Source organism: Aquarana catesbeiana, linkage group LG06, assembly GCF_042186555.1.
Source record: "Aquarana catesbeiana isolate 2022-GZ linkage group LG06, ASM4218655v1, whole genome shotgun sequence".
NCBI lineage: Eukaryota > Metazoa > Chordata > Amphibia > Anura > Ranidae > Aquarana > Aquarana catesbeiana.
The window spans coordinates 359,122,982-359,148,375 of NC_133329.1; the positions used below are offsets into that span (position 1 = coordinate 359,122,982).

General features: G+C 42.7%; 1 protein-coding gene across 8 annotated transcripts in view; it reads right to left on the reverse strand.

The window, feature by feature from the left end:
- PKP4 (plakophilin 4) overlaps positions 1–25,394 on the reverse strand; it is a 471,675-nt gene that overhangs the window by 158,129 nt on the left and 288,152 nt on the right. For all 8 annotated transcript variants that reach the window (XM_073634112.1, XM_073634111.1, XM_073634115.1 and 5 more), the window contains one exon: positions 858–892. In XM_073634112.1, the coding sequence (XP_073490213.1) occupies positions 858–892 (35 nt within the window). The remainder of the gene's footprint in view (positions 1–857; positions 893–25,394) is intronic.

The window sequence follows — 25,394 nt, forward strand, 5'->3', positions numbered from 1 at the left end:
CGCAACAGGTCCATAACTCACATTCATACATACACATAGTAGGGCCAATTTAGACAGGAGCCAATTAACCTACCGGCATGTCTTTGGAATGTGGGAGGAGACCAGATTCCCCGGAGTAAACCCATACAGGGAGAGCATGCAAACCCTAGGCAGGTAGTGTCGTGGTTGGGATTTGACCCAACTGGTGATTCCTCTCGTAGTAAAAGACTACGAGAGCGCTCAGGAAAAAACTTACTCTGCATCAGAATACACTGATTAGTGCTGCAGGCCATAGCGCTATAGCAGGTGGTGCTGACTAAGCGGGGAAAATCTGACAGGGTGGTTGTACAGAAGTTAACTGGTAGATTGAATTCTGTACAACCTCCCTGTCCATACACACATTGAAATTCAGATGGTCTCTGCTGAACCGGCCAAAGTTCAAACCATGTATGGCCAGCTTTACTTTCTCAGCACAGGCTTCTTACTATTAGGGGACTGATGTGGGAAGCAACAGGAAAACATCTGCCTATCCACAGCCAGCTATATACTAAAGAAAAACATATACCGTTTGCCATATTTCAATGGGCACCATTACTGTAAAAAAGAGACTTGGATAACAACAGAGCAGACTGACTATTATAGACATTGCAGTCATATGCTAAATTCAGCTTTAGCAACCATACTATAATAAATCCATTTTACAGTGAGTACAGTAAGGACAGAAAGTGCACAGTCCATCTACATATACGGCATTTCACATATCTTGTTTATTACTACTTAGCATTGAAGCAATAGTTTTCCTTTTAAGCTAGGTCATAAAAAAAAGGAGAAAAAAGATGAAACAACTCTCAAATATTATAGGATTAGCTTTTCCATACCTGCTGTTCTCCAGGGAAATGACTTTTCGGTAGAGCTGAAAGGGAAGAGAGAAAAGACTTAATGAAAACTTTAACTACTGTGCATTGCCCTCTTGTACACAGCAACAAGAAAATTAAGCTGGGAAGAGGGGGAAAGTAAAAAAATCAAGTCATACAGAAAAATATCATGGCCCCAATTTATAAGACTTCGAGAAACAAAGTGATGCAGTGGCAACCAAACATAATCCTTCAAACATTTTCAGTTTAGAGAGGAGAGAACAGTTAGTAACCTGTTACACCCCTAAATATGGGTATTCTAACAAGTTACTAAAGGTGAGTCTACCTATTTTTAGGGTGAAAAGTGTAACATGTTCCCATATTGCAGCCGTTGTCCCCCCAGTGAGGGAAAATGGGGGATCTTCTCCCCCTGCTTGCTGTCTTTGACCACTTGCCACCCAGGCCAATTCTAACCTTTCTCTCCTACATGTAAAAATCATCATTTTTTTTGCTAGAAAATAACATAGAACCCCCAAACATAATATATGTTTTTTTTTAGCAGAGACCCTAGAGCAGTGGTTCTCAACCTGGGGGTCGAATGATGATTTTCCAGGGGTCACCGAGTCCTGGGCTGTTCCTGAAGCCCACACCACTCTCCCGGCCTTTTTGTGGCCGCCCAGCAAGCTGGGCTGTTCCTGGAGCCCGTGACCACCCACTCAGCCTTTTCGCAGCCACCCATTCAGTTCACGTCATGGTTGGGGGGCAGAGACTAGAGGTCAGCTGACTGGTGAGGAATGTGAAGTGGGAGGGGCTGGAGGAGACCCCCATCTCCTGATTTCGGCATAAGTGTCACTGCTACGAGACACCACAAAGTGGGAGACACAGTGTAGCCAGAGACACAGTGACTAACACTACCTGTGATTATAGTTGCCATTAAAAGTCCCTACTCCATTTCTCAGATCAGCAGATGACCTTGATCAAGAGCACCTAAGTTGGCTGATCAGAACTTCCCCCAGCACTGCCACTCATCCCAACTCCCCGCCAGCACTGCCACTCATCCCATTACCCCCACCCACTAAGGAGTAAGAAAAGGAATCAAAATAGAGAATTACATGGAAGGGAGAGCAAAAGAGGGGGAGGAACAAAGAAAAAGGGAGAGAAAGAATAAGAGAAAGAACAAGAAAGATGGGTAGAGAGAGGGATGGGGAAAAAAACAAGAAATTAGGATAGAAAGAGATAAAAAGGACACGAAAGGAGAACAAAGAGAAAGAGTGGTACATCCTAAAATGTACCATAAGGGGTTTTAATATTGTACGAGTGGAAGGGACTCGGAGTGCTAAATGTCCGTGGGTTAGGGGCGCAAATTACTTGTCTTGCCTTGGGTGCTGACAACCCACGCTACCAAAATAATTTTACTATTAGGGGTCCCCACAACTTGGGAAATTTTATCAAGGGGTCACCGCACTAGAGAGGTTGAGAACCATTGCAACTTTTTATCTCGCACGATATTTGCGCAGCAATTTTTCAAGCCTGTTTTTTTTTCATGCCTTAAAAAACAAAAACAAAACAGTAATGATAGCCCAATTTTTTTGTATAATGTGAAAGATGAAGTTACGCTGAGTAAATAGATACCTAACATGTCAGGCTTCAAAATTGCATACGCTCGTGGAATGGCGCCAAACTTCAGTACTTAAAAATCCCCATAGGCGACGCTTTAAAATGTATTACTGGTTACATGCTTTGAGTTACAGAGGCGGCCTAGGGCTAGAATTATTGCTCTAAAGTTTGCAGCGACACCTCACATGTGTGGTTTGAACACCCTTTTCATATGTGGGCGGGACTTTTATTATTGTTAATTTTACTTAAATTTTTTTAGTTTGACACTTTAAAAAAAAAAAAAAAATATGATCACTTTTATTCCTATTACAAGGAATATACACATCCCTTGTAATAGGAAAATGGCATGATCGATCCTCTTTACAGTGAGATATGGGGTCAATAAGACCCCACATCTCACCTCTAGACTGGGACAGGTGAAATAAATGAAAAAAAAAAAAAAGAAAAAAATCTCAGATTCCCAGCCATGGTGGCGCTGTTTGTTTGAATGCAGAGGCCGGGCGTAACGTCATAACATCGTGCCCGGCCTCTGAACAATCAGACTCTGGCGACCATCAGGTCCTCTGGAAATCTCTATGGTAAACATCCGGGGCCGGCAGATCCACACGCCAACTCACTGATGGCAGCTGTGAGTCGGTAGAAGCTCCGGAGGGTGGCAAGAGCGGGGGTGTCCCCTCTTGCCGCACATAAGAACGATCAAGCGGCTGCCCAGCCAATATGATCATCCTTACGGTGGCCGTGATGCTTTTTTATTTGCAAAAATATACAATTTTTCAGGACAAGCTTTCGGGGTATGTTCCCTTCTTCAAGGTCCAAGCAGTACTGAGAAACAAATGTTTTAGCAGAATGTTAAAAAAAAAACCAAAAAACAAACAAAACAAAAAAAAACAAAAAAAAAACAAAACAATCTCTGAGGGAAAGGAAAAAAAGAAAAACAAACGCATATAAATCAATGGTAATAAAGCAGCAGAGCTAGTGAGGGAGAGCTATAGACTGGAGGGAGAAAGGATAGTCACAGAGGGGTTCGTAAAACTGTAGTATAATGGGTAAGGAAACCAATATCTAAATTTAGGCCATTATTTTTTTGTGCCAAAAAGTAGTATCATTCTTATTCCAAACGTTTTCCTTTAATGGATAGTTCTGAAATCCCCTTAAGAGCTAAAACATTGAGGGCTTCTATAGTGTGATCCGGTTGCGAGTTTGATGTCCCACAGGTGTGCAGAAACTGTCTATTTGTTCCTTGATGGTATGTCTGTGCAAATTCATACTCACTGTCCCGTTTCACTAACATAAGATCGTTGCTACACCTTTTGCATTGGATGAGGTACACAATATTACTGACAAGAGAAGGTCTCCGGATTAAAAATCCTTGTGCAAATACACTCAACCCTCCTTATGCAGAAGGACTCTACAGATGTACCAGCGAAAGGTTAAGGAACAACCTCATTCATAAACTGTATGGTAAAAGGGAAACAATCAGGAAACAAGAGCAGCTGGTGTTTGAAACCTGATCATTGGACTCTACAAGCATCAACCAAATTAAGAATCAAATTGAAACCTTACAAAGACAACTGCAAAAACTTGCCATGAACAGGAAGCAAAAAAAAAAAAATCCAAAAGCTACACCAAGAGTTGGATACAACCTAAACAAAAAAAACCAAACAACTTCTATAACTCCTGATATCAGCAATTTGGAACCTGATCCAGAATCCCAAGGTATCCCTTGTGTAAATGCTGACCTGACGGAAAATGTGGAAATAACAGAGGAACTCGGAATTATAAAATTGTCAAATCATAAACTTTCTGCACCAGAAACAACAGTATTCTCCAAAGGCCTCACATTCAGGCCAACCACCAAATTGAATAATTTACAGGTATGGTCAACTATGGAAGAAATTTTTAGGAGACTAAGGCTCAAAGAATATTTTCACAGTAATGAAAGGAATCCTAGGATAATAGGAGGTGACAAAAAGAAAAATAACTAACTTCACACCTCCACAAGGACACAACCCCAAACTGGACACCTATATTGACAGCTTCATGCTGCGAGTCACATCCCCAATATCCACCCAGCAAAAGAAAATATACAACCTTTCACCACTGGAGCAAAGAGCTGTACACGATTTGTGCAATAATCAGGCCATAACCATCAAACCAGCAGATAAAGGGGGAGCAGTCGTCGTGATGGATACAGACAAATATATACAAGAGGGCCAGAGGCAGCTGGCAAATACTACTTACTACAAAAAACTGGAATATGATCCGACCTAGGATTTTACTAAGCAATTAAAAGGTCTCATTACGACAATACCAAGCCACCTACATTCAGAACTCATCAATGTGATTCCAGATAATCCAGAAATTGGAGACTTCTACATGCTGCCCAAGATTTACAAGCCAGGAAATCCAGGCAAACCCATTATAACAGGTATGAATACACTTACCAAACATATCTCAGGCCTTGTAGAAAACACTGTGCGTTTCCTACAAGACACCACTGATTTTCTGAACAAGCTTAACAATATACAATTACCACCAAATACACTTCTAGTCACTATGGATGTAGAATCTCTGTACAGTAACATCCCCCACAAGGATGGGTTGGCGGAATGTCACACTTTCTTATCATCCTCACCGAACCACAAATACACTGCTGAGGATGTTACACAGCTCACCAAATTCATTCTTACACATAACTACTTCACTTTCAACATTGACATCTATCTTCAGTGTATGGGTACTGGTTTGGTGAAGTAAAATGGCACTCCAATATGCAAACTTATTTATGGCTGACCTGAAGGACAAATTCCTGAACAGCATACAACAAAAGTCATACAGATATTATCGCTATATTGATGATATCTTCATGATATGGACTGAAGGTGAAGAAAATCTAAAACAATTCTACTCATTGATCAACACTTTTCACCCATCTATCAAACTAAAAATGGATTATTCGAACTGACCTCAAATTCCTAGACACTACAGTATACATCAGGGATGACAAGCTTCACACTTTGATATACAGAAAACCGACTGACCGATGCAGCCATCTCCATAGTTTGTTTTCATCCCCAACACACTAAACGGGCCATCATAAGAAAGCCAGGCAATCAGATACCACCAAATATGTTAACTGGCAGGCTCCTTCCATAAGAAAGGTTACAAAGACAAAACATCAACAACAACATAAAAACAGCCTTGAAAACCCAAAGAGAAAATCTCCTCCAATACACAGAGAAAAAAAAACAAATAACCGAGTACCTTTAGTCACCACATACAACCCAGCACTAGAAGGGATCAAAAAAGATAATCAAAGATTTCCAACCCATTATAACAGAGGATGAAACTCTGAAGAAATATTCCAACAACCCCCATTATTGTCTTTCAGACAACCACCCAACCTCAGACACAAACTAATTAGCAGGAAACTTCACTCTGATTATGAAAGCCACAAATAATGGAAGCAAACCCTGCAATAAAAAACACTGCAAACTGTGCAACCAGATCAATCTATCCAAAAGTGTCACACACACAAATGGGACCTTTAATATCATGGGATCTTACAACTGTACCTCCAGTAATGTGTACCTCATCCAAGGCAAAAGGTGTAGCAAAAGGATCTTATGTTGGTGAAACAGGACAAAAGTTGCAAGCGAGGATGAATTTGCAGACATACCATCAAGAAACATAAAGAAGACAGTTTCTGCACATCTGTGGGACATCACTTCTCACAACCAGAGCACTACAGAAGACCTCAATGCTTTAGTTCTTAAAAGGGAATTTCAGAACTATCCAGGAAAGGAAAACATTTGAACTAAGAATGATACTTTTTTTTTGACACAAAAAATAATGGCCTAAATTTAGATATTGGTTTTCTTACCCATTAAACTACAGTTTTACGACCCCCTCTGTGACTATCATCCTCCCTCCAGTCTATATATGTCTAATCTCACTAGCTCTGCTGCTAGCTTTATTACCATTGATTTGTGTCTGTTTTCTTTTTTTCCTTTCCCCTTAGAGATTGTGTTTTTATTAAATTTTTTTGTTTTAACATTCTGCTAAAACATTTGTGAAACAGTACTGCTTGGACCTTGAAGAAGGGAACATTCAGGAACCCGAAAGCTTGTCCTGAAAAATAGTAAGTTAGTGCCAATTAAAAAAAGTATCATGGACAGTACTCAATTTTCTCTGTCACAAATGCACTAATACAGCTACAATCACCTCAAGTAGGAGGAGGCTTCAAAATATATGTATAACTTCATTACAAGAACTGACTACCTCTGCCACCCTACCCCCTTTGCAGTGCTAAATTTATCACCAAATACAAGTGCCCTCTAATACTTTTGGTTGGAGATATGAAAAAAAAATACAAGGCTTCTACAAAACTTTTGTACATTCACAGTGTAAAAACCGAGTCTAAGAAACAATGTTTTATTGGTTATCAACTCAAAACGCATTTTATTGCATCTCTCTTCTTTTTACTGCCAGATTAAAGTGTTTGCAGTATGCAGCCTCGCTCTGCATGTAATTTTCCTGAAACCCACAAATCACTTCTATTCTAACGTTAAATATAAAGCCAGAGATCCATGTTCTAAGAGAAAATGCTTAAAGCATCCCCCTCCCCATTCACACCATTCCTGGCAGCAAGGAATGACAGATACTGATCCATCAATACAAATTCCAGTCACCAAGTTACTTCCTCTCTGAGATTAAACATTAAACCCATCCACAATAGGCGTTTGTGCCTGCCAGGCTCGCCAAGGGACATTCACCTTATTCCCGTGCCAATAAAATGACATGTTCAGGGCTGGCACTATTTCCTTTGCGAGGTCTGGGCATGGGGTTCAGGACCATATTCTCTGGTGTGAGCTGAAGGTGTCTTCAGGCCTAATAGTTTTTTTTCTGGTGAAAACAGTACGGTTTTAACCACTTCAGCCCCAGAAGATTTGGCTGCTCAATGAGCAGAGCACTTTTTACAATTTGGCACTGCGCAGCTTTAACTGGTATTTGCGCAGTCATGCAATGTTGTACCCAAACAAAATTTGCGTCCTTTTTTCCCACAAAGGAAATTGATTGAAAAATGACAAGAAAAAGTTAAAAAAAAAAAAAATACACAAAGTTGTCGCTAAATTATATTTTGCTCAAACATGCCATGGGCATATGTGAAATTACACCCCAAAATACATTCTGCTGCTTCTCCTGAGTACGGGGATACCACATGTGAGACTTTTTGGGAGCCCAGCCTTGTACAGGACCCGAAAACCAATCATCGCCTTCAGGATTTCTAAGGGCGCACATTTTTGATTTAATGCCAAGAAAGCACAACCCCCCCCCCCCCAAATGACCCCATTTGGAAAGTAGACACCCCAAGCTATTTGCTGAGAGGCATTTTGAGTCCATGGAATATTTAATATTTTGTCACAAATAGCGGAAAAATTACAATTTTTTTTTTTTTTTAAACAAAGTTGTCACTAAATGATATATTGCTTTAACATAACATGGGCATATATGGAATTACACACCAAAATACATTCTGCTGCTTCTACTGAGTATGGTGATACCACACGCAAGAGACTTTTTGGCAGCCTAACCGCGTACAGGACCCCGAAAACCAATCACCGCCTTCAGGTTTTCTAAGGGCGTAATATGGTGATTTCACTCCTCACTGCCTATTACAGTTTCAGAGGCCATGAAATGCCCAGATAGCACAACCCCCCAATTTACCCCATTTTGGAAAGTAGACACCCCAAGTTATTTGCTGAGAGGCATGTTGAGTGATTTGCAGATCTCACTCTTTTTGTCACAAAGTTTTGAAAATTGAAAAAAAAAAAATTTTTCTTCTTTTTTCTTAATTTTCAAAAACAAATGAGAGCTGAACAATACCCACCATGCCTCTTAGCAAATACATTGGGGTGTCTACTTTCCAAAATGGGGTCATTTTTGTTTTGTGCTATCTTGACATTTCAAAGCCTTTGTAACTGTGATAGGTAGTGAGGAAGTGAAATCACCATTTTACGCCCTTAGAAAGCCCGAAGGCCGTGATTGGTTTTCGGGGTCCTGTACACGGCTAGGCTCCGAACTCAGGAGAAGCAGCAGAATATATTTTAGGGTGTAATTTCACATATAACCAATGGCATGTTTGCGCAATACATCATTTAGTGACAACTTTATGCAAAAAAAAAAAAAAAAAAGTTTGTAATTTTCCCGAAACTTGTGGCAAAATATAAAATATTCCATGGACTCAATATGCCTATCAAATAGCTTGGGGTGTCTACTTTCCAAAAAGGTGTCATTTGGGGGGGGGGGGGGTTGAACTGTCCTTTTATGCACAACATTAGAAACTAATGTCACACATCACCCACTATTCTAACCACTTGAATACAAAGCCCTTTCTGACACTTTTTGCTTACATGAAAAAATATTTTTTTTTTTGCTAGAAAATTACTTTGAACCCCCAAACATTATATATTTTTTAAAGCAAAGGCCCTACAGATTAAAATGGTAGGTGTTGCAATTTTTTTTTCATACAGAATTTTTGAAAAGCAATTTTGACAAAAAAGATTTTTTACATTTAATGCACTAAAACACACTATATTGCCCAAATGTTTGATGAAATAAAAATGATGATCTTATGCCAAGAACATGGATACCAAACACGACACACTTTAAAATTGCACACAAACGTGCAGCGGCGAAAATCCTTTACAGGTTACCATTTTAGATTTACAGAGAAGGTCTAGTGCTAAAATTACTGCCCTCGATCTGACCTTCGTGGTGATACCTCACATGCATGGTGCAATTGCTGTTTACATATGACACCAGACTGGCCCTTGTGCTCGCCTTTGCGCGTGAGCACGGGGGACAGAGGTGCTTTTTTTTAATTTAATTTTGCTTTTTTATTTTATTTTTAAACTGTTCCTTTAATTTTTTTTTTTTATCATTTTTATTATCTCAGGGAATGTAAATATCCCCTATGATATTAGGGGATATCCCCTATGATATTAGGGGATATGATATAGGTCTATTAGACCCTAGATCTCTCCTCTACCCTCAAAGCATCTGATCACACCAAGATAGGTGTAATAAAATGCTTTCCCAATGGCGCTGTTTATATCCTGCGAAACCTAAGTCATGAAATGCTCGTAGCTTCCAGTTTCTTAGGCCATAGAGATGATTGGAACTGTTCTGGTCTCTGATCAGCTCTATGGTCAGTTGGCGGAACCACCGGCTGCATTCTCGGGTTCCCTGTTGAGACAGGTGAGCCAGAGAGAACAATGGAAGACAGTGGGAGGAGGGGGGACGTTCTCTCCAACTGCTTGTAAAAGCAGTCTAGAGGCTAAACAGCCGCTAGGATTGCTTTTACATGAAAGCCGACCGCTGGCTGAAAAGAATGATACCAAGATGATACCAAGATGATACCTAAACCTGCAGGCATGGTTTAGTCTTTGTTGGGCATATTTTGTAACGTTCTTTTTTTCATGCAGCCTGCGGGCTGCATGAAAAAAAAGAGATTGATCGGTGGGTATGCCCACCATTAGAATACCGCCTTGCATCCACCCACTTCTAATGATGGGCATACATGCACCATTTTTTTTTTTTTTTTTTTTAACTGTGGTGGTGAAATCACCTCCTACAGCGCTGGAGTCAAAGCTTTACGTATCGTGGGAGCAAACGTTGTTGCTGTCAGAATAAATAAACCCATGCTGAATGATGTACCTGCTAGCAAATGATAGTTAACAATAAAACAAAGTAACATTACAGTATAACAGTAAGACATACCATACCTGCAAAGCAAATACAATAAAAGAGTAAAAATAAAACATTACAGTTCTAAAATACAGGAATAGAAAGAGAACATTATATATAGAATAGAGATCGAACAATAGAGGGGATAATAGAAAGGGGAACATAAGGGAGAGAACAATAGAGAGAGAACAAAAATAAAACCACAACTATTTTTGGCTTTTTTGTTTAATTTTTTGGGGTTTTTTTTTTTTGCACTTTTATATAAACTGTAAACAATCCAGATTCGGGTCTCTCAAAATGTGATGGCCATCTCATCTTTCGAGACCCTGTGTAAGTGTACCCTAGGAATATGTAGTGCTGTACCCTATGCTAATACTCCACTAGTGTGTGGTAGCGTTTGAAACAGTCACCGATGCAGAGACCAGGTTGGTCAGGACAGGAGGGACAATAAAAGCGTGTTATGCCTAAATCCACGTTTTCTGCAGACACGACATCTTCTTTGGGGTGTTCTTTGGGTAGGGGTACCAGGGAGGACATACGGAAAATGCCTCTCATGCAGCTGGCTCACTGCATTTGCGTTGGGAAGGTGGGCCATAGCACCGTCTGGAAACAGAAGGGCTGTGACGATCTATTCCTGGTCCTGAAGCTTTGTATAGCACAAAAGCATTCAGCAGAGCCAATTGGAATAAATAGAGACACTTTTTTTATACTAGCGTCTGGCCTTATGGGCAATTAGGTACAGTGCCTGGTCGTTGAGGTCCACCCCTACCATGTTAAGGTTGTATTCGTGGACACAGAGGGGTTTCTCCACAACACCAGTTGCCGTAGGAATTTGGAGTGTCGTATCTGCGCGAAGGGAGGACAGAGCTTAAACATTCCGTGAATCCCTCCACGTCACTGTTAATAAATTATTACATTTCCAGCAGGCTCTCTCCCCCCCGTCTAAGCCGAGACTCTACAAGCTGTTGTGGGAAAGCCACGGCGATTAGATCGCACGGTGCCACATGCGCCAATTCCACAATCAAAAAGGTGACTAAAAAGTGGCACGCTTGTGTAATAATTGTCCTTGTACAAGTGATAACCCTTTCCAAATAAGGGTGACACCATGTCCCACACAATCTTACCAGCGCTCCCTATGTTTTAGTTCTCTGGCTTCACGTGACTATCTCTTCCCTTGTAAACCATAAAACTATATGTATAGCCTGTTGCCCTATCACAGAGCTTATACATCTTGAGCCCATATCTGGCACGCTTGCTGGGAAGATATTGTCTGATAGACAAGCAGCCAGAAAACTTAATCAGGGACTCATCAACAACTTGATCAGGAGTAAACAAGGCTGCAAACTGCTGGCTGAAGTGGTTTACGAGGGGCTGAATTTTGTGGAGCTGATCGTATCCAGGGTCACGCCGAGGACGACAGAGTTCATTGTCAATGAAATGCATGAACCTCAAGATCTGCTTGTCCTGGTCATGAATGAACGAATGAATGAATGATTTGTAAAGCGCTGCAAATGCGAACTGAATCGCCTCAAGGCGCTAAATGCGTTAGTGTTGACCAGCTTCTTAGAAGGAGGCAGAGAACACGAGCATATGGTGAATTGGGTCAGTGGACCAATATGACTGCAACTCGCTTTTTTTTTTTCACTATGCCCATTAAGAGGAGGAAGGTCTTAAATTTGGAAAACGTAATAGGTTTCCAATCTCTGGCAAGGGTCAACTGGAGATTAGCAGCGATAAATTGACCAGCATACAAATTGCTTTGGTCCACAATAAAATCTAGAGAGATCTTCCGTGAAAAACAGCAAATAGAAATCAAGTGACGTAAAATCAACTGTTTCCACCTGAATTCCAGGTTGGCCAGTGAATGGGTGAAGTACAGGTGCTGCAGAAGTGGTGGCCTCCCAATTCAGGATGGCAAATGAAGCAGGAAGGGCACTATGGGCTCGACGGTCCTGTGTTTCTTCTTGGTGGCTGTGGGACACTAGTTGTGCTAGCCACCTCACCAGCTTGAACTGCACTTATGGGACTCGCCATGTCACCAAGTGTTACTGCAGTGCTGAATGTACGACAAGGATGTACTAGGCCGCTGGTGCTTGCCAGTTCACCAAAAGGTGAGCGGCACTAGTACTTGCCCTCTGCTCCATATAAGAGCCCCGCGGCAAACTCAACAGCAGCAGAACAGGGTCGGGTAAGCCTGTCCTTGGCAGGGACCACTACTCCACCGTCAGAGCTGTATGTCAGGGTGCCGTTGCGGTCTACTGGTTCGTATTCTGAGCCAGAATTGGATAGATGGGTGACTTCCTCTTCACTCATCTGTCAGGCTCAGAAACGTGTAGGCCTCTTCACTAGTGTACCTTTGATTGGACATTTTGGCCTCTAAAATTTACAGGTACATTAGTGAGACCCAAAGGAAAAAAAGATCACCTGTCGGCGACTGCTTCAAATGCTACCAAAAAAAGCTTAGCGTTCACAGGGATCAGGCCTGACTCTGCGAATGCTGCAGTTATGTGTTTAATTTAAGTTAGCTCCGGTGCAGAAACTGAGTGCATGGTGTGACCTAGAGCCATTGGAATACATTGAAAAAACACTCTGCATGCATTTTGTGCAGAAAAAAAAAAGCGCACAGAACTGAAGGGAACTGCGTCTGGTGTGAGCTAGCCTTTAAACAATATTTGTGGACCAATTAGAAAATTGTTACATGCCATCTATGACGACCTTATTTAAGGGTTCCACTTAAGAATGTAAGCAGATTTCCACAAGGGGTACCTTGTGGAGTAAATCACTATCTGGATTTGGGGACTATCTGTATGGATCGTTTGAGTGTATGATGACATTGGCCAGATCATGTTTATAGTGGACATACTGGGGTTAATTTGCTAAAACTGAAGCGTGCAAAATCTGGTACCATGGTAGCCAATCATCATCTAATTTCAGCTTGGTAAATTAAGCTATGGCAAAAAAAAAAATCTGGAAGCCGATTGGTTTCTATGCAGAGCTGCACAAGATTTTGCATTCTCCAGTTTTAGTAAATCAACCCCACTGTTTGCAGTTTTCACTTTAATGCACTTTTTTTATCTTGCTGATGTATGCATTGTTTGATTTATTTTGATTTCCTTTATTAAACAGCCCTCACACAATATAATTATAAATTGATAAATACCCTGTATATTGATATTTTTACACATCCTTTTGTGAATGCCAATCATTATGTGATTACCAGTTTATGTGAGTGCTGTTTTTTTTACGGCTTAAAATTCTGCTTGTATTTTAAACAGGGTGGAAAAACAGAAGCACAACTAATAGATGGTTGTAACCCCATAACAAAAAATTCCTGAACAAGGACTTGCATGGTAGAATCACCAGGAACGTTTTCATTTAAAAAAAGCAACAGATTTCAAATAAAATATCTTTGCAAATGACGTAAGATTAGGGTTATATGAGGTTTCAGTGATTGGGTTTAGATCTACATAAAAAAATACTAGCAAAAGAGTGCCTGTTAAATGGGATGAATCCGGAAAGGCGCTTATTTTAACTTATTTTTTCAAAATGATTTACTTGGATTTCAAAGTAAGCATACAACACATTTAAAGCGGAAATAATCTATTACAGCCGAGGAAGCTTCCATTTTAGCCTCTGTTTGAGTTCCAATTGCCATGGTGTTTGTACATGTGATCAGTTAGGACCCCAGCCATTGATGGCTTGGCAGTTTGGTGGAGATTTACTAATACTGGTGCACACAGAATCTGGGGCAGCTGTGCATAGTAACCAATCAGCTTCTAACTTCAGCTTGTTCAATTACGGTTTGACAATAAAACCTGGAAGCTGATTGGTTACTATGCACAGCTGCACCAGATTGTGTGTGCACCAGTTTTAATAAATTTAGCCCTTTGGGTGACAGCACAAGTAACTGACAGTGGTCATGCACAGCATCAGGCCGGGTTCACACGCTCCGACATTGGGAGCTCATGTCGCATGACGTGTGAAAAAAAAAAAAATCAATGATTCCCTATGGGAACCGTCTTAACTGGTCCGACACAAGTCTGTCCGATTTTGAAAATGCTCCCTGCACTACTTTGGTCCGACATTGATCCTACTTCAGCCCATTGAATATCACTGAAGTTAGATCGCTGTCTTGACTGATCCAACGTTGGCATGCGACTTGTGATCTGATGATCGTGAAGGGGAACTCTACGCCAAATCTTATAAAAAAAAAAAAAAAAAAAGTGTCATGGGTTCCCCATCCAAGAGCATACCAGGCCCTTCGGTCTGGTATGGATTTTAAGGGGAACCCCCACGCCAAAAAAGAACGGCGTGGGGTTTCCCCCAAAATCCATACTAGACCCTTATCTGAGCACACAACACGGCAGGTCAGGAAAGTGGGTGGGAACCATACCAGGCCGCATGCCCTCAACATGGGGTGGGGGGCACTTTGGGCACGGAGGCCCTGCGAAGAAGACAGCGGACAGAGGGAGAAGAACCGAAGAGAGAGCAGAGAAGAACCAGAGAGGGGAGAAGAACCAACAGAGACAGAAGACGTCAGCGGAGGATACAGAAGAGTCGGAGAGGGGAGAAGAGATCTTAAGAGACGCCGGAGCTGCCGTAATAAATTACTTTAAAAACATGTGTAATGGGTTTTATTTTTGACACTTTTTTTTAGGTGAATGGGTAGGGGTACGATTACCCCATACTCATTCGCATGGTGGGGACCAGGATCTGGGGGCCCCCTTGTTAAAGGGGGCTTCCAGATTCCGATGAGCTCCCTGCCCGCAGACCCCAGCAACCAATGACCAGGGTTGTGGGGGAAGAGGCCCTTGCCCTCATCAACATGGGGACAAGATGCTTTGGGGTGGGGGGGGCGCAGGGCCCCCCTGCCCCAAAGCACCCACCCCCCCATGTTGATGGCATGCAGCCTGGTACGGTTCAGGAGGGGGGGTGCTAGCTCATCCCCACCCCCTTTCCTGACCTGCTGGGCTGTGTGTTCGGATAAGGGTCTGGTATGGATTTTAGGGGAAACTCCACTCCGTTTTTTCGGCGAGGGGGTTCCCCTTAAAACCTATACCAGACCGAAGGGCCTGGTATGCTCTCGGAGGGTGATAACCCATGCCGTTTTTGTTTTTTTAAATTTGGCGTGGCGTTTCCCCTAAAGTTTCATACCAGACACAGTGCCTGGTATTGTCAGGGATCAAAGTTGGATCCCTGTTCATTGAAGTCGGACACATGTCGGACTTCAAGTCGCAGGGCAAAGTTGGATCCAAAGTGTTGGTGGGGTAATAAAGCATTTTTCTTTCCTGTATACCGTGGTTGTAGGAAAGAAAATTGCTCTGCCTATGGCCGGCCTTATTCCTAGTACACCCGGGCTGAATGTAGGGAGACATCAGCAGGATCAATAAAAACCGTCTGACATTGGGCCCGTGTGTATGTCAGCTGGTCTGGCAGAAGCCAGCTGTTTGGCCTGCTTCTGTCGGACGAGCATGCTGAAAAACCAGCAACCAACTGGATCCCGATCAGAGTTCTCAGCCAATGGCTGAGAGCACTGACTGGAGTGTTCTGGCGGGGATACGTCCCCCTGTCAGAACACAACAGCTCAGCGGGGGAGATTGCTGTTTTTACGTCGGACTGTTAGTACTGCGGCTCCGATTGGAGCTGTCAAGGTTTTTCCGTTCAACCTATCGGATGTAGTCTAGGCTTTACGCTACCTTTTTTAAAGAAAACTGGCTACTTTGTCTACAATACAAGCTGTACATATAAATTCTTATAGGAGGTTCTTTTATCTTTATTGTACCCTTAGTTTTTGTCCCTTTTGTTTTTGGATACCCATCGACCCTCATGTCTCAAAAAAACACTCCTGGAATTTTGCATTGTCTTTGGCATGGTCTTTATTTTCCCTTTATTGTGTACACTGTGTACTTTTCCCTTGTGTTCTTGTACACTATTTTTTGATAACAAAATAAAGGAATACAAAAAAAAAAAAAAAAACTGTACATTTTAATGACATTTCCCATATGCAGCTAAAGATATAAAAATCCTCCTGTAAGTTCCTTTATAATTAAACTACCAATGTCTCCATTCTTAAACGTCAGTTTCCTGACAAACATGTGACAATATGATGAGCAGTGCTGGAAAACACCATATGTAGCAAGGTTCAATTATGGGAATATGTGCTCGAGAACAAGGGCAGAGGGAAATAAGATCATTGATTTTATTTCTGCTTCTGTTTTCTTCTGTACAAGGGGGCATGCAGGACAGGCGACCTCATTTACTGATAAGCAACTGCTCCTTGCATCAGTCAAGTGACAAAATTGCTTAGCTCGGCTCTATCTCTAATAAGAACCAATGCACCAGTGAATATCTCTCAGCGTAGGAGCGGGCAGCTAAGGGAATGTTTTATTAATAAATTATTATTGATAAAATAACATTTCTTAATAGATTTCTATAAATCATCTTGTTCTCATAAACTAAATGCTTCTCCCTCCATATAATAAACTTGATTCTATTAAAGGAAAAACACCCATTTTCAATTTGTTTTGCACATAAATGTCAGTCTTTCAAACACTTCCACACTAATGTGAGATTGAAATGTCAATAGAAATTATAAGATTGTCATAGAGGACAGTGAAACCGGGCCCCCAGGGGCTGTGCTAGAAATGTAGAGGAAATGCTTATTTAAAAGGAAAATGCCACTTCATACCAGGTTATCCTCAAATACAAATGTGCCAAAACAAATGCATTATAATGCAAATCAGCCTGTGAACCGTTTTAACTTTGTGGAATTTCGAAATAATTTAATATTAAACAACTCATAGGACATTAGCAGGAAAAGGAAGTTGCAAATAGAAGAAAAAATAAAGATTAAAGAAATATGGTAATGTGTTGAGTGAAGACGCAGGTCTTGTGTATTCCCAACCTTTGTTTCTCAATCTTCAGGGCCCTAAACAGTGTTCAGCCCCATCAATCACAGTCTGCCCTAGACTTTGACATGCTGCCTACAGCCGGGCTGGACACTGCACCTGTACCTGCCAGGCAGGAATTTTGATTTACCTGTAAATTCCATATATTAGAGTACAGTACAGGACACAGGCAGCTTATTCATATAGACTGAGGGCTCACAGAATGGGGAAGGGTTATAGGGGAGGCACCCCAGGGATGTGTGTCCAATTGCCTGAAGGTACAAACCTACAGTGCCTTAAAAAAGTACCCATACAACCAAAAACAAATGTATTTTATTGGGATTTTATGTGATACACTTCACAATTATGTGCCACTTTGTGTTAGTCTAAGGAAAAAGATAAATGTTTTTCAAAATTTTTTTACAAATAAATATCTGAAAAGTGTGGCGTGCATTTGTATTCATCCCCTTTACTCTGATACACCTAACTAAAATCTAGTGGAACCAATTGCCTTCAGAGGCCACCTAATTAGTAAATAGAGTCCACCTGTAGGTATTTTATTCTCTGTATGAATACTGTGAAGCCCTCAGGTTTTTTTTTTTTCTTTAGAGAACCTTAGTGAACAAACAGCATCATGAAGGCCAAGGAACACACCAGACAGGTCAGGGATTAAGTTGTGGAGACGTTTAAAGCAGGGTTAGGTTATAAAAAAAAATATCCCAAGCTTTGAACATCTCACTGAGCACTGTTCAATCCATCATCCAAAAATGGAAAGAGTATGGCACAACTGCAAACCTACCAAGACATGGCCGTCCACCTAAACTGACAGGTCGGGCAAGGAGAGCATTAATCAGAGAAGCAGCCAAGAGGCCCATGGTAACCATGGAGGAGCATCAGAGATCCACAGCTCAGGTGGGAAAATTCTGTCCAAAGGACAACTATTAGCCGTGCACTCCACAAATCTGGGCTTTATAGGTGAGGAGGGGTAAGAAGAATGCCATTGTTGGGGGTGGAGCTAGCGGTGGACATGTAAGCAGCACTGAGTGAGAGCTCCGGCCGGGACACATTCTCCTACGATCATCCCGAGTGTCAGAGACATGATCCTGATCCAAATCTACACCCTAATACACCCCGGAGCGGGCAGAATGGTGGGAGGTGGTTAAATATGGGCCAGCACCTATGGATTCGGCCACAGATCGTTTGTCACGCTTTGCATGGGAATCTCAAGATGGTGGCCGCCACAAGACGGACCAGGGCCCAGGCAATACACAACAGAGTGGAGTGACTCAATCCCCCACTACCTCCGGGAAGGTAAGCCCGCTGTCCCGTAGGTCTAGAGGGCAGAGGAGGGGCCTCTCTCAGACAGGCTACCCCACACAGATCCAGGGGATCCGGCGCTGGCAGAGGGAGAGGGGGAGCCTTTCCTGAAGCAAATAATGGAGGCCATATTCACGTGCCATGACAGCACGTATAGACGGCATGTGGGCAGAAATGTCTTTTATTAAGCAAGATGTGCAGAATATCAGGGAGAGGGCCACAGAAGCTGAAAATAGAAACAGTGACCTGAAGGATGTAGTCCGCCCATTAGAAAGCACAGCACAAACTATGCAAAGAGAAATCACTGCCCACAATGATAAACTGGGGGACATGGAGGACCATCAAAGAAGAAACAATGTCCGATTTGTGGGGTTCCCTGAGAAGGCAGAGGGTAAACAACCCAAGGACTTCTTGTAACTTTGGCTTCAAGACAATATGGCAGATACCACATTTTCACGTTTATTTGCCATAGAACAGGCCCGTAGAATACCATCTAAACCTCCTCCACCTGGTGCACACCCACGCCCCATTATAGCACGCATACGGCACTTCAGAGATCGCAAAAACATACTTCGTGCGGCACGCTCCCTGGGTGACCTAATCTATCCTGACTTTTCAGCGGCTACGCAGAGAAAAAGGGCCAGTTTTGTTCATGTGAAGAAACGGATGCGAGATTTACAACTGGCATATAGTAAGGTATATCCTGCAAAATTGAGAGTTGTGGACAGGGGCAAAGTTTTCTTCTTTAACACCCCCCCCCGGAAGCATCACGTTGGTTGGATGCTAGGGGGTGCAATAGCCCTCACATCACCCCCTGAGGAAGATATGAAATTCCCTTGTATCGAAACACATGTAGGGGAAGGGGACAGGACGGCATGCATAGCAGATCAGCTGTTAGGAACGATCAGCATACCATCCCGTTACCGTCCGGTTTCAACCATTCGTTTTTTGCTTGATGTAGAATGGCGCACTGAAGCGCCTGGATATTGTGAGTAACCTGTGTGGAACCTGTTTATTTTTTGGTTCAATAAATTGCATAAGCATACTACACTGAGATCCTTTTTTCATTGATTTACTGAGGCACACTGGCGATTGATCCAGGATCCCGGACGCACTGTTGAACCCTGTAGTGGTTCCAAAGCGTGTATTGACCAAGCTGAACAGCAAGGTCACACACCTTAAGGCGAGCCTTCATTACATGGGGGGGAGCACCTGAGTGAGAACACAGCATCTGATTATCGCATCACTTTCACAGCATACTGAATCGCATGGCGTGTGGAGGACCTAAAAAAATTGGATCAATTTGAACTTTGCACAGTGCACTTAAGCACTTTTTTTTTTATAATTCCAGTATTTGGATCCATTTAGATTTCCACAGACTTATTTACTTTAATATTTTTTATCACTATATAAATGCACATTGTCACTTTATTATTTGGCTATTAAGCACGTGTCTTTTTATATATTTTTCATCATATATTTTATACATTATTATTACCACTGTGTAGAGGATATACGTTTACCGGTTCAGAGGCTTTTTGCTTATACCTTTGATAGCGCAGCGTTTTTAATGCGATTTTAGTACTTTTACATAGTTTATGAGACAGGTTTACCGCTTGCAGCTGATTCAAAGAGGATTTATTGGTTTATTATTGTTAGTGGAGGCTCACAGGACTTTCTATATAATTTTATACATAGAGGTGTAGCTCTTTATATTCTTCCTGACACTACGTTCATTTAGACTAGAAAAATGACTCCTACATTTCTAATGTTCAGATCTTTAAACTACATTTTGCTATATGCCCCAGGGTTTTTTTTTTTTCTCTTGGGGATACCTTAAGGAAGAACTGGTTATAGTACCGGACGGTACTGAGCTCCTTCAAGAGACTCTACACACTAGTGGGCCGCTACTGGTGTGGTACTAAAGACCTGTGACCTCCCCAAGGTCGTTTACTGTTGTGGTTATGGGATACGGGCGCACATGTTGGCTTTGTGTGCAGGTTGGGAAGGGATGTTGTGTTTCATTGGCTAGTGCTGTTTCTCTGTTTTGACCCCCACAGGACAGATGAGCTGACCAAAGACTGGTTGGCCACTGCTCTCCCAGGGAACGTTTACTGGTATTCCTCCTATATATATGGATTGGCAAGCTATGTGTTCTGTCCCGGAATGTACGTGGTATGAACTTGAAGGTAAAGAGATCCCTTATATTTTATTTTATAAAGAGGTATAAACCCCATATTATCCTGATCGCACAGGGCCCACTGTTGTTGATGGGCGATTTTAACGCGGTGACGGATGGGGCTCTGGACAGACATGGATGTACTTCTGAGTCGCGACACACTCTCCTCCTCCTACTCGGTATCTCCTGCTCTGCAGTCAAAAAAGCAGCACGGGGGAAGGGGGCGTGTACATTGTGTTCCCATTGGCTGAGAAGGTAATGGAGGGGCGGAGCAGCTATAGCCTCCGGATGATGTCGGTGTCAGACATTTCAGGGACAGATGTAAAAAAACATAGATTTTTACAATCTGTCCCTGCTTTTACTGAGGCTGGCAACTCTGATGGGGCCCCCTAGTGGCTACACTACAAGTACCAGCATGCTAGGAAAGCAGCAGGCAGCAGCAGTTTGTTCAATTAGGCTGATTTCTAGATGAAAAGTGCTGGTGTGTGTATACTGTGTGTGTATGTATATGCTTAATGTGTGTGTTTATGTGCGTGTGTATACTGTGCATGTGTGTTTTTGTACTGTATGCACTGTATGCTCAACAGAAGTCAATCTAACAATCCCATGCCCGTGAAAAATCCACTTGTTGCCATTCGAAGGCAGCTGGTTGGTGCACTACAGAGCTCGGCCTCGGATCAGGCAGCAGGGCAGGTCTGGGTGCACACCTAGGGTGCCACTCTGGGGGCCCTGCCGTAGGGTGCCACTCCAGGGGCCTTGCCGTAGGGTGAGATTCTGATGTAAGGGGACTGACTCTGCAGACTGTGATTATAGGGAGAATGTTGGGACTTTGGTGTAAGGGAGGACTCTGATGTAAGCGTGGCGCTCATCCTGAATGCTGTACTCTATATATTGTTTTGTTCATTACTTCATTCTCTACCTCACCCTCCTTGGCCAAATTATTAGCCGCCAAAAAATGTCATTCCCCTGTTCTGCCGATGACACACAACTATATGTAAATGCAACAGCTGAAACCCCACTTTCACAGTCATCCCTATCAGTACCTGTCTGGAGGGGATAAAAGGTATGGATGGAGCACAACTTTCTTCAATTAAAAACAGTTCCAAAACTGAAGTCATCTTGATTGGCACTCCTTATCAGACCAAATCATCATTGATAACCAGCATCACTTTTTTTTGGTTCTAACATTCCCCTCTCATCAACAGTCACAAATCTTAGTGTAAAAATCCATGGTGTATGAATAAGCTGCATGTGTTCTGTACTGTCTGTAAGTGACAGATCTCTCATCCATCCTGCAGAAATCAGCTTTATTAGATTATTATTTTTTCTACTGATATCTCAATCAACCTTCACTGTCTTCTACAGTCTACACAAAAGCAGTGTTTCCAGATTGGTGCAACCTTGACAAAATCTTGGGAGCCGTACTCAGACCCCACACTGCGGTAACAGCCTGTAATGTTTGCTTCATTCACTGGATCCTGTGCAAGGTGTCCACTTTGGCACTTGGTGCAACATTTTGAGCTAGCCACAGAGGCTATACAGGTCTGTCGCTATAGAACTCAGTCCCTCTGTCTCTCCACACCCCCTTGGACACAAAGGGTGGGGATTTACTAAAACTGGAGCAGTCAGAATCTGATGCAGCTGTGTATGGTAGACAAAGAGCTTTTAACATCAGCTTGTTAAGCTTTGACAATAAAACCTGAAAGTTAAGCTTTGACAATAAAACCTGAAAGTGAATTGGTTTCTATGCAGAGCTGCACCAATTAGTTGTGGCCGGGTGAGTGTGCGGGCGGCGCAGTGGGTGAGCCAGCGGGTGGCTCAGCACTCGAGTGTGCGGGCGGCGCAGTGGGTGAGCCAGCGGGTGGCTCAGCACTCGAGTGTGCGGGCGGTGCAGTGGGTGAGCTGCCCAGCCGCTCACACAGTCACACTGACTGTGCAAGCGGACAGGCGGCTCAGCGGGTGGGTGAGAGAGCGGACACAGCTGGGTGGCTCGCTGGGTGGCTCGGTGGGTGAGCTGGCCAATCAGAGGGCGGCGGAGCAGAGAGATGACATCTCTCACCGGCCAGCGCCCACCCTCACTCACTCACTGTGCAGGCAGCTGTGGGCAGCAGAAAGATTACATTATCTCTCTGCTGCCTGGGACACAGGAAGTGACAATCTGTAACTTGTGGCAGGTGACGTGGCAAGTGGATAATCCGCATGTGGCAGGTGACAATCCGCAACTTGTGGCAGGTGACATGGCAAGTGAAACACTCTGGGGCTCACACTGATTCTGCATTATGGTGAGTTGAACTATTTTATTTTCTATAACAATGTAATAGAAAAATTGTGCTTCAATCATCCTGACACCATAACCATGGTGCCGTGATGACTGAAGCACCAACACCAGCCATTTCCCCAATAAATTGCCCGCAAAAAATCGTATTTTCTGGTAGTGCCCCTCCCGAGACTAGACTCTGGATCCGCCCCTGGTAACTGCACACACACACACACACACACACACAGATATATATATATATATATATATATATATACATACATACATGCAACAAATCATACTGTAGTTGAATGTTATTAAAAATGACCTTTCCAATCTGCAGCTTTGTAATTTTCTGCAAAATGTAATATGGCTACCTGGAGGTGTTCTGTACATAGAATGTGTACTGAGCGCCCCCAAACACGTTTCTTGGGGGTCTCACACCGATTTTCCCAGAAGTCTGCAAGTCAGATTTCAGGCACCCCCTGCAACAAAAAAGTAATTTTTAGTGAGATACTCCCAATAGGAAACCATGTCTAAAAGGGATGCAGACCCCGCAATTGTCCTCATTAGAGCCCTGCAGATGCAGTAGCTGAGAATTATGAAATTACTCACCAAAAGTGGAGTTGCTCTTTAAAGTCGAAACTCCAGCTACTACATTTTTTAAAATCATAATTAAAGTCATGTGTTAAAAAAAAACATATCCAGTATTACTGCAGTGCTTCAAATGTTTGCTGCCATACAAATCAAAAGGGCTGTAATGTCTCCAGGGTTGCTGAGAGAGCTTCTTATTAAAACACCAGCACTGATCATGTGATTATAGTAGGCAGACCATGCTGTATAGCATTCACCATCAGCGCATTAGACAAGCCTATCTAGTATTTAAGGATACAGGTAAAGATACCTAATAAAGCTGATAAAATACTTTTAATGTATGCAATGCTAAAAAAGAAAGATGTGCAAACATAATATATAAAAAGAAGTGTACACACAAATAACCCAACCTGCATACATGTCAAGCGCTAATCCAGTTTGAACCTTGTGTGTTTGGGCAGTCTATAAAATATGTATGGTACAGATTAGCAACATGAAAGGGCAATCTGTATATGGATAGCGCTGACAGACAAGGCTTTCCTCTGTGAAATGACTGGATAGAAGATAGCAGTCAGTACAGCCACAGGTCTGTGAGTTCTGTAAGCCTCTGAACCCATTTCATTTATTTTCAAGAACAGCGCAGCCTGGGCAAGAAAACAGACAGACGCAGCAGTACCCCATATTTCCTTATTGAAGGTCAGGAACTCTGATTCCCATCTTCAAGTCTGGAAGCTGCGCTGTGATACTGAAGAGGAAAATTGATTTTTTTTTATCTCTTGTCGCAACTGAAAGAAGGTTTTTTCCTCAAGTAAAATGTGTAAAGCCCATCTGTATTTTATATTAAAACTCAGATGTGTCAGGTAACTGCCACCTAAAAGTTTAGTCCATATATTTAAATTTTTAGAAGATACTGAAAAAACTAAAGGGGCTCTTATGGTCTTTAACGGACTCTACTGGTAAGAGCTGTATACAGGTCACTGAAGTTAGGAATATAGAAAGCGTGCAGATAACTGAATTCAAAATTTTCTCCACCGGCTACTTAAAGTGACTGTAAAGGCTTTTTTTGTTTTTAATAATAAACATGTTATACTTACCTGCTCTGTGCAATGGCTTTGCGCAGCGCGGCCCTGAACCTTCTATCCTTGGGTCCCCCCGGCTGCGCTCTCTGCTCCTCCTCTTCTCTACATGCCCCCATAGCAAGTTGCTTGCTAAAGGGGCACTTGTGAGGCTTTGACTCCAAGCCGGGCTGTGTGCATCTATAGAAAAACACAGTGCAGCTCTGTCCAGCCCCCCCGCCTCACAGTATTTGGCTGACAGCAGCAGGAGCCAATTGCTCCTGTTGCTGCTGAGTCTCCTGTAAGAAGAAAGAGATAGAAGAGAAGAGCTGCTGCAGACGGGAACAGCGCTGTATTGGGCTCAGGTGTTTGAGGGGCGGCTGGGGGGAGAAGTCTTTGAAAGGCTTCTTACCTTAATGCAGAGAATGCATTAAAGGGGTTGTAAAGCTTTGTTATTTAAAAAATAAAAATAAATAATAAACATGTCGTACTTACCTGTTCTGAGCAAGGGTTTTTACACAGATCGGTCCCTCAGCGGCGCACCTGGCTCCTCCTCTTCTCGAATGCCCCCACGGACAGCCGCATTCCATGGGGGCACTCGTGCGGACTCGCTCCCGAGTCCTGCTGCTGCGTCCATTGAGACAGAGAGAAGGACTTGGCCCCGCCCCGGCTCCTGTGTCACTGGATTTGATTGACATCAGCGGGAGCCAATAGCTCCTGCTGCTATCAATCTATCCAATGAGGACCTGAGACAGCGGCTGGAACTGCTGTGCTCGTCCCTGTCGATGGAACGATCGGGTTCAGGTAAGTAAAAGGGGGGCTCTGGGGGGCTGCTGCACCACAGAAGGTTTTTCACCTTAATGCATTAAGGTGAAAAACCTTGAGGGGTTACAACCCCTTTAAGGT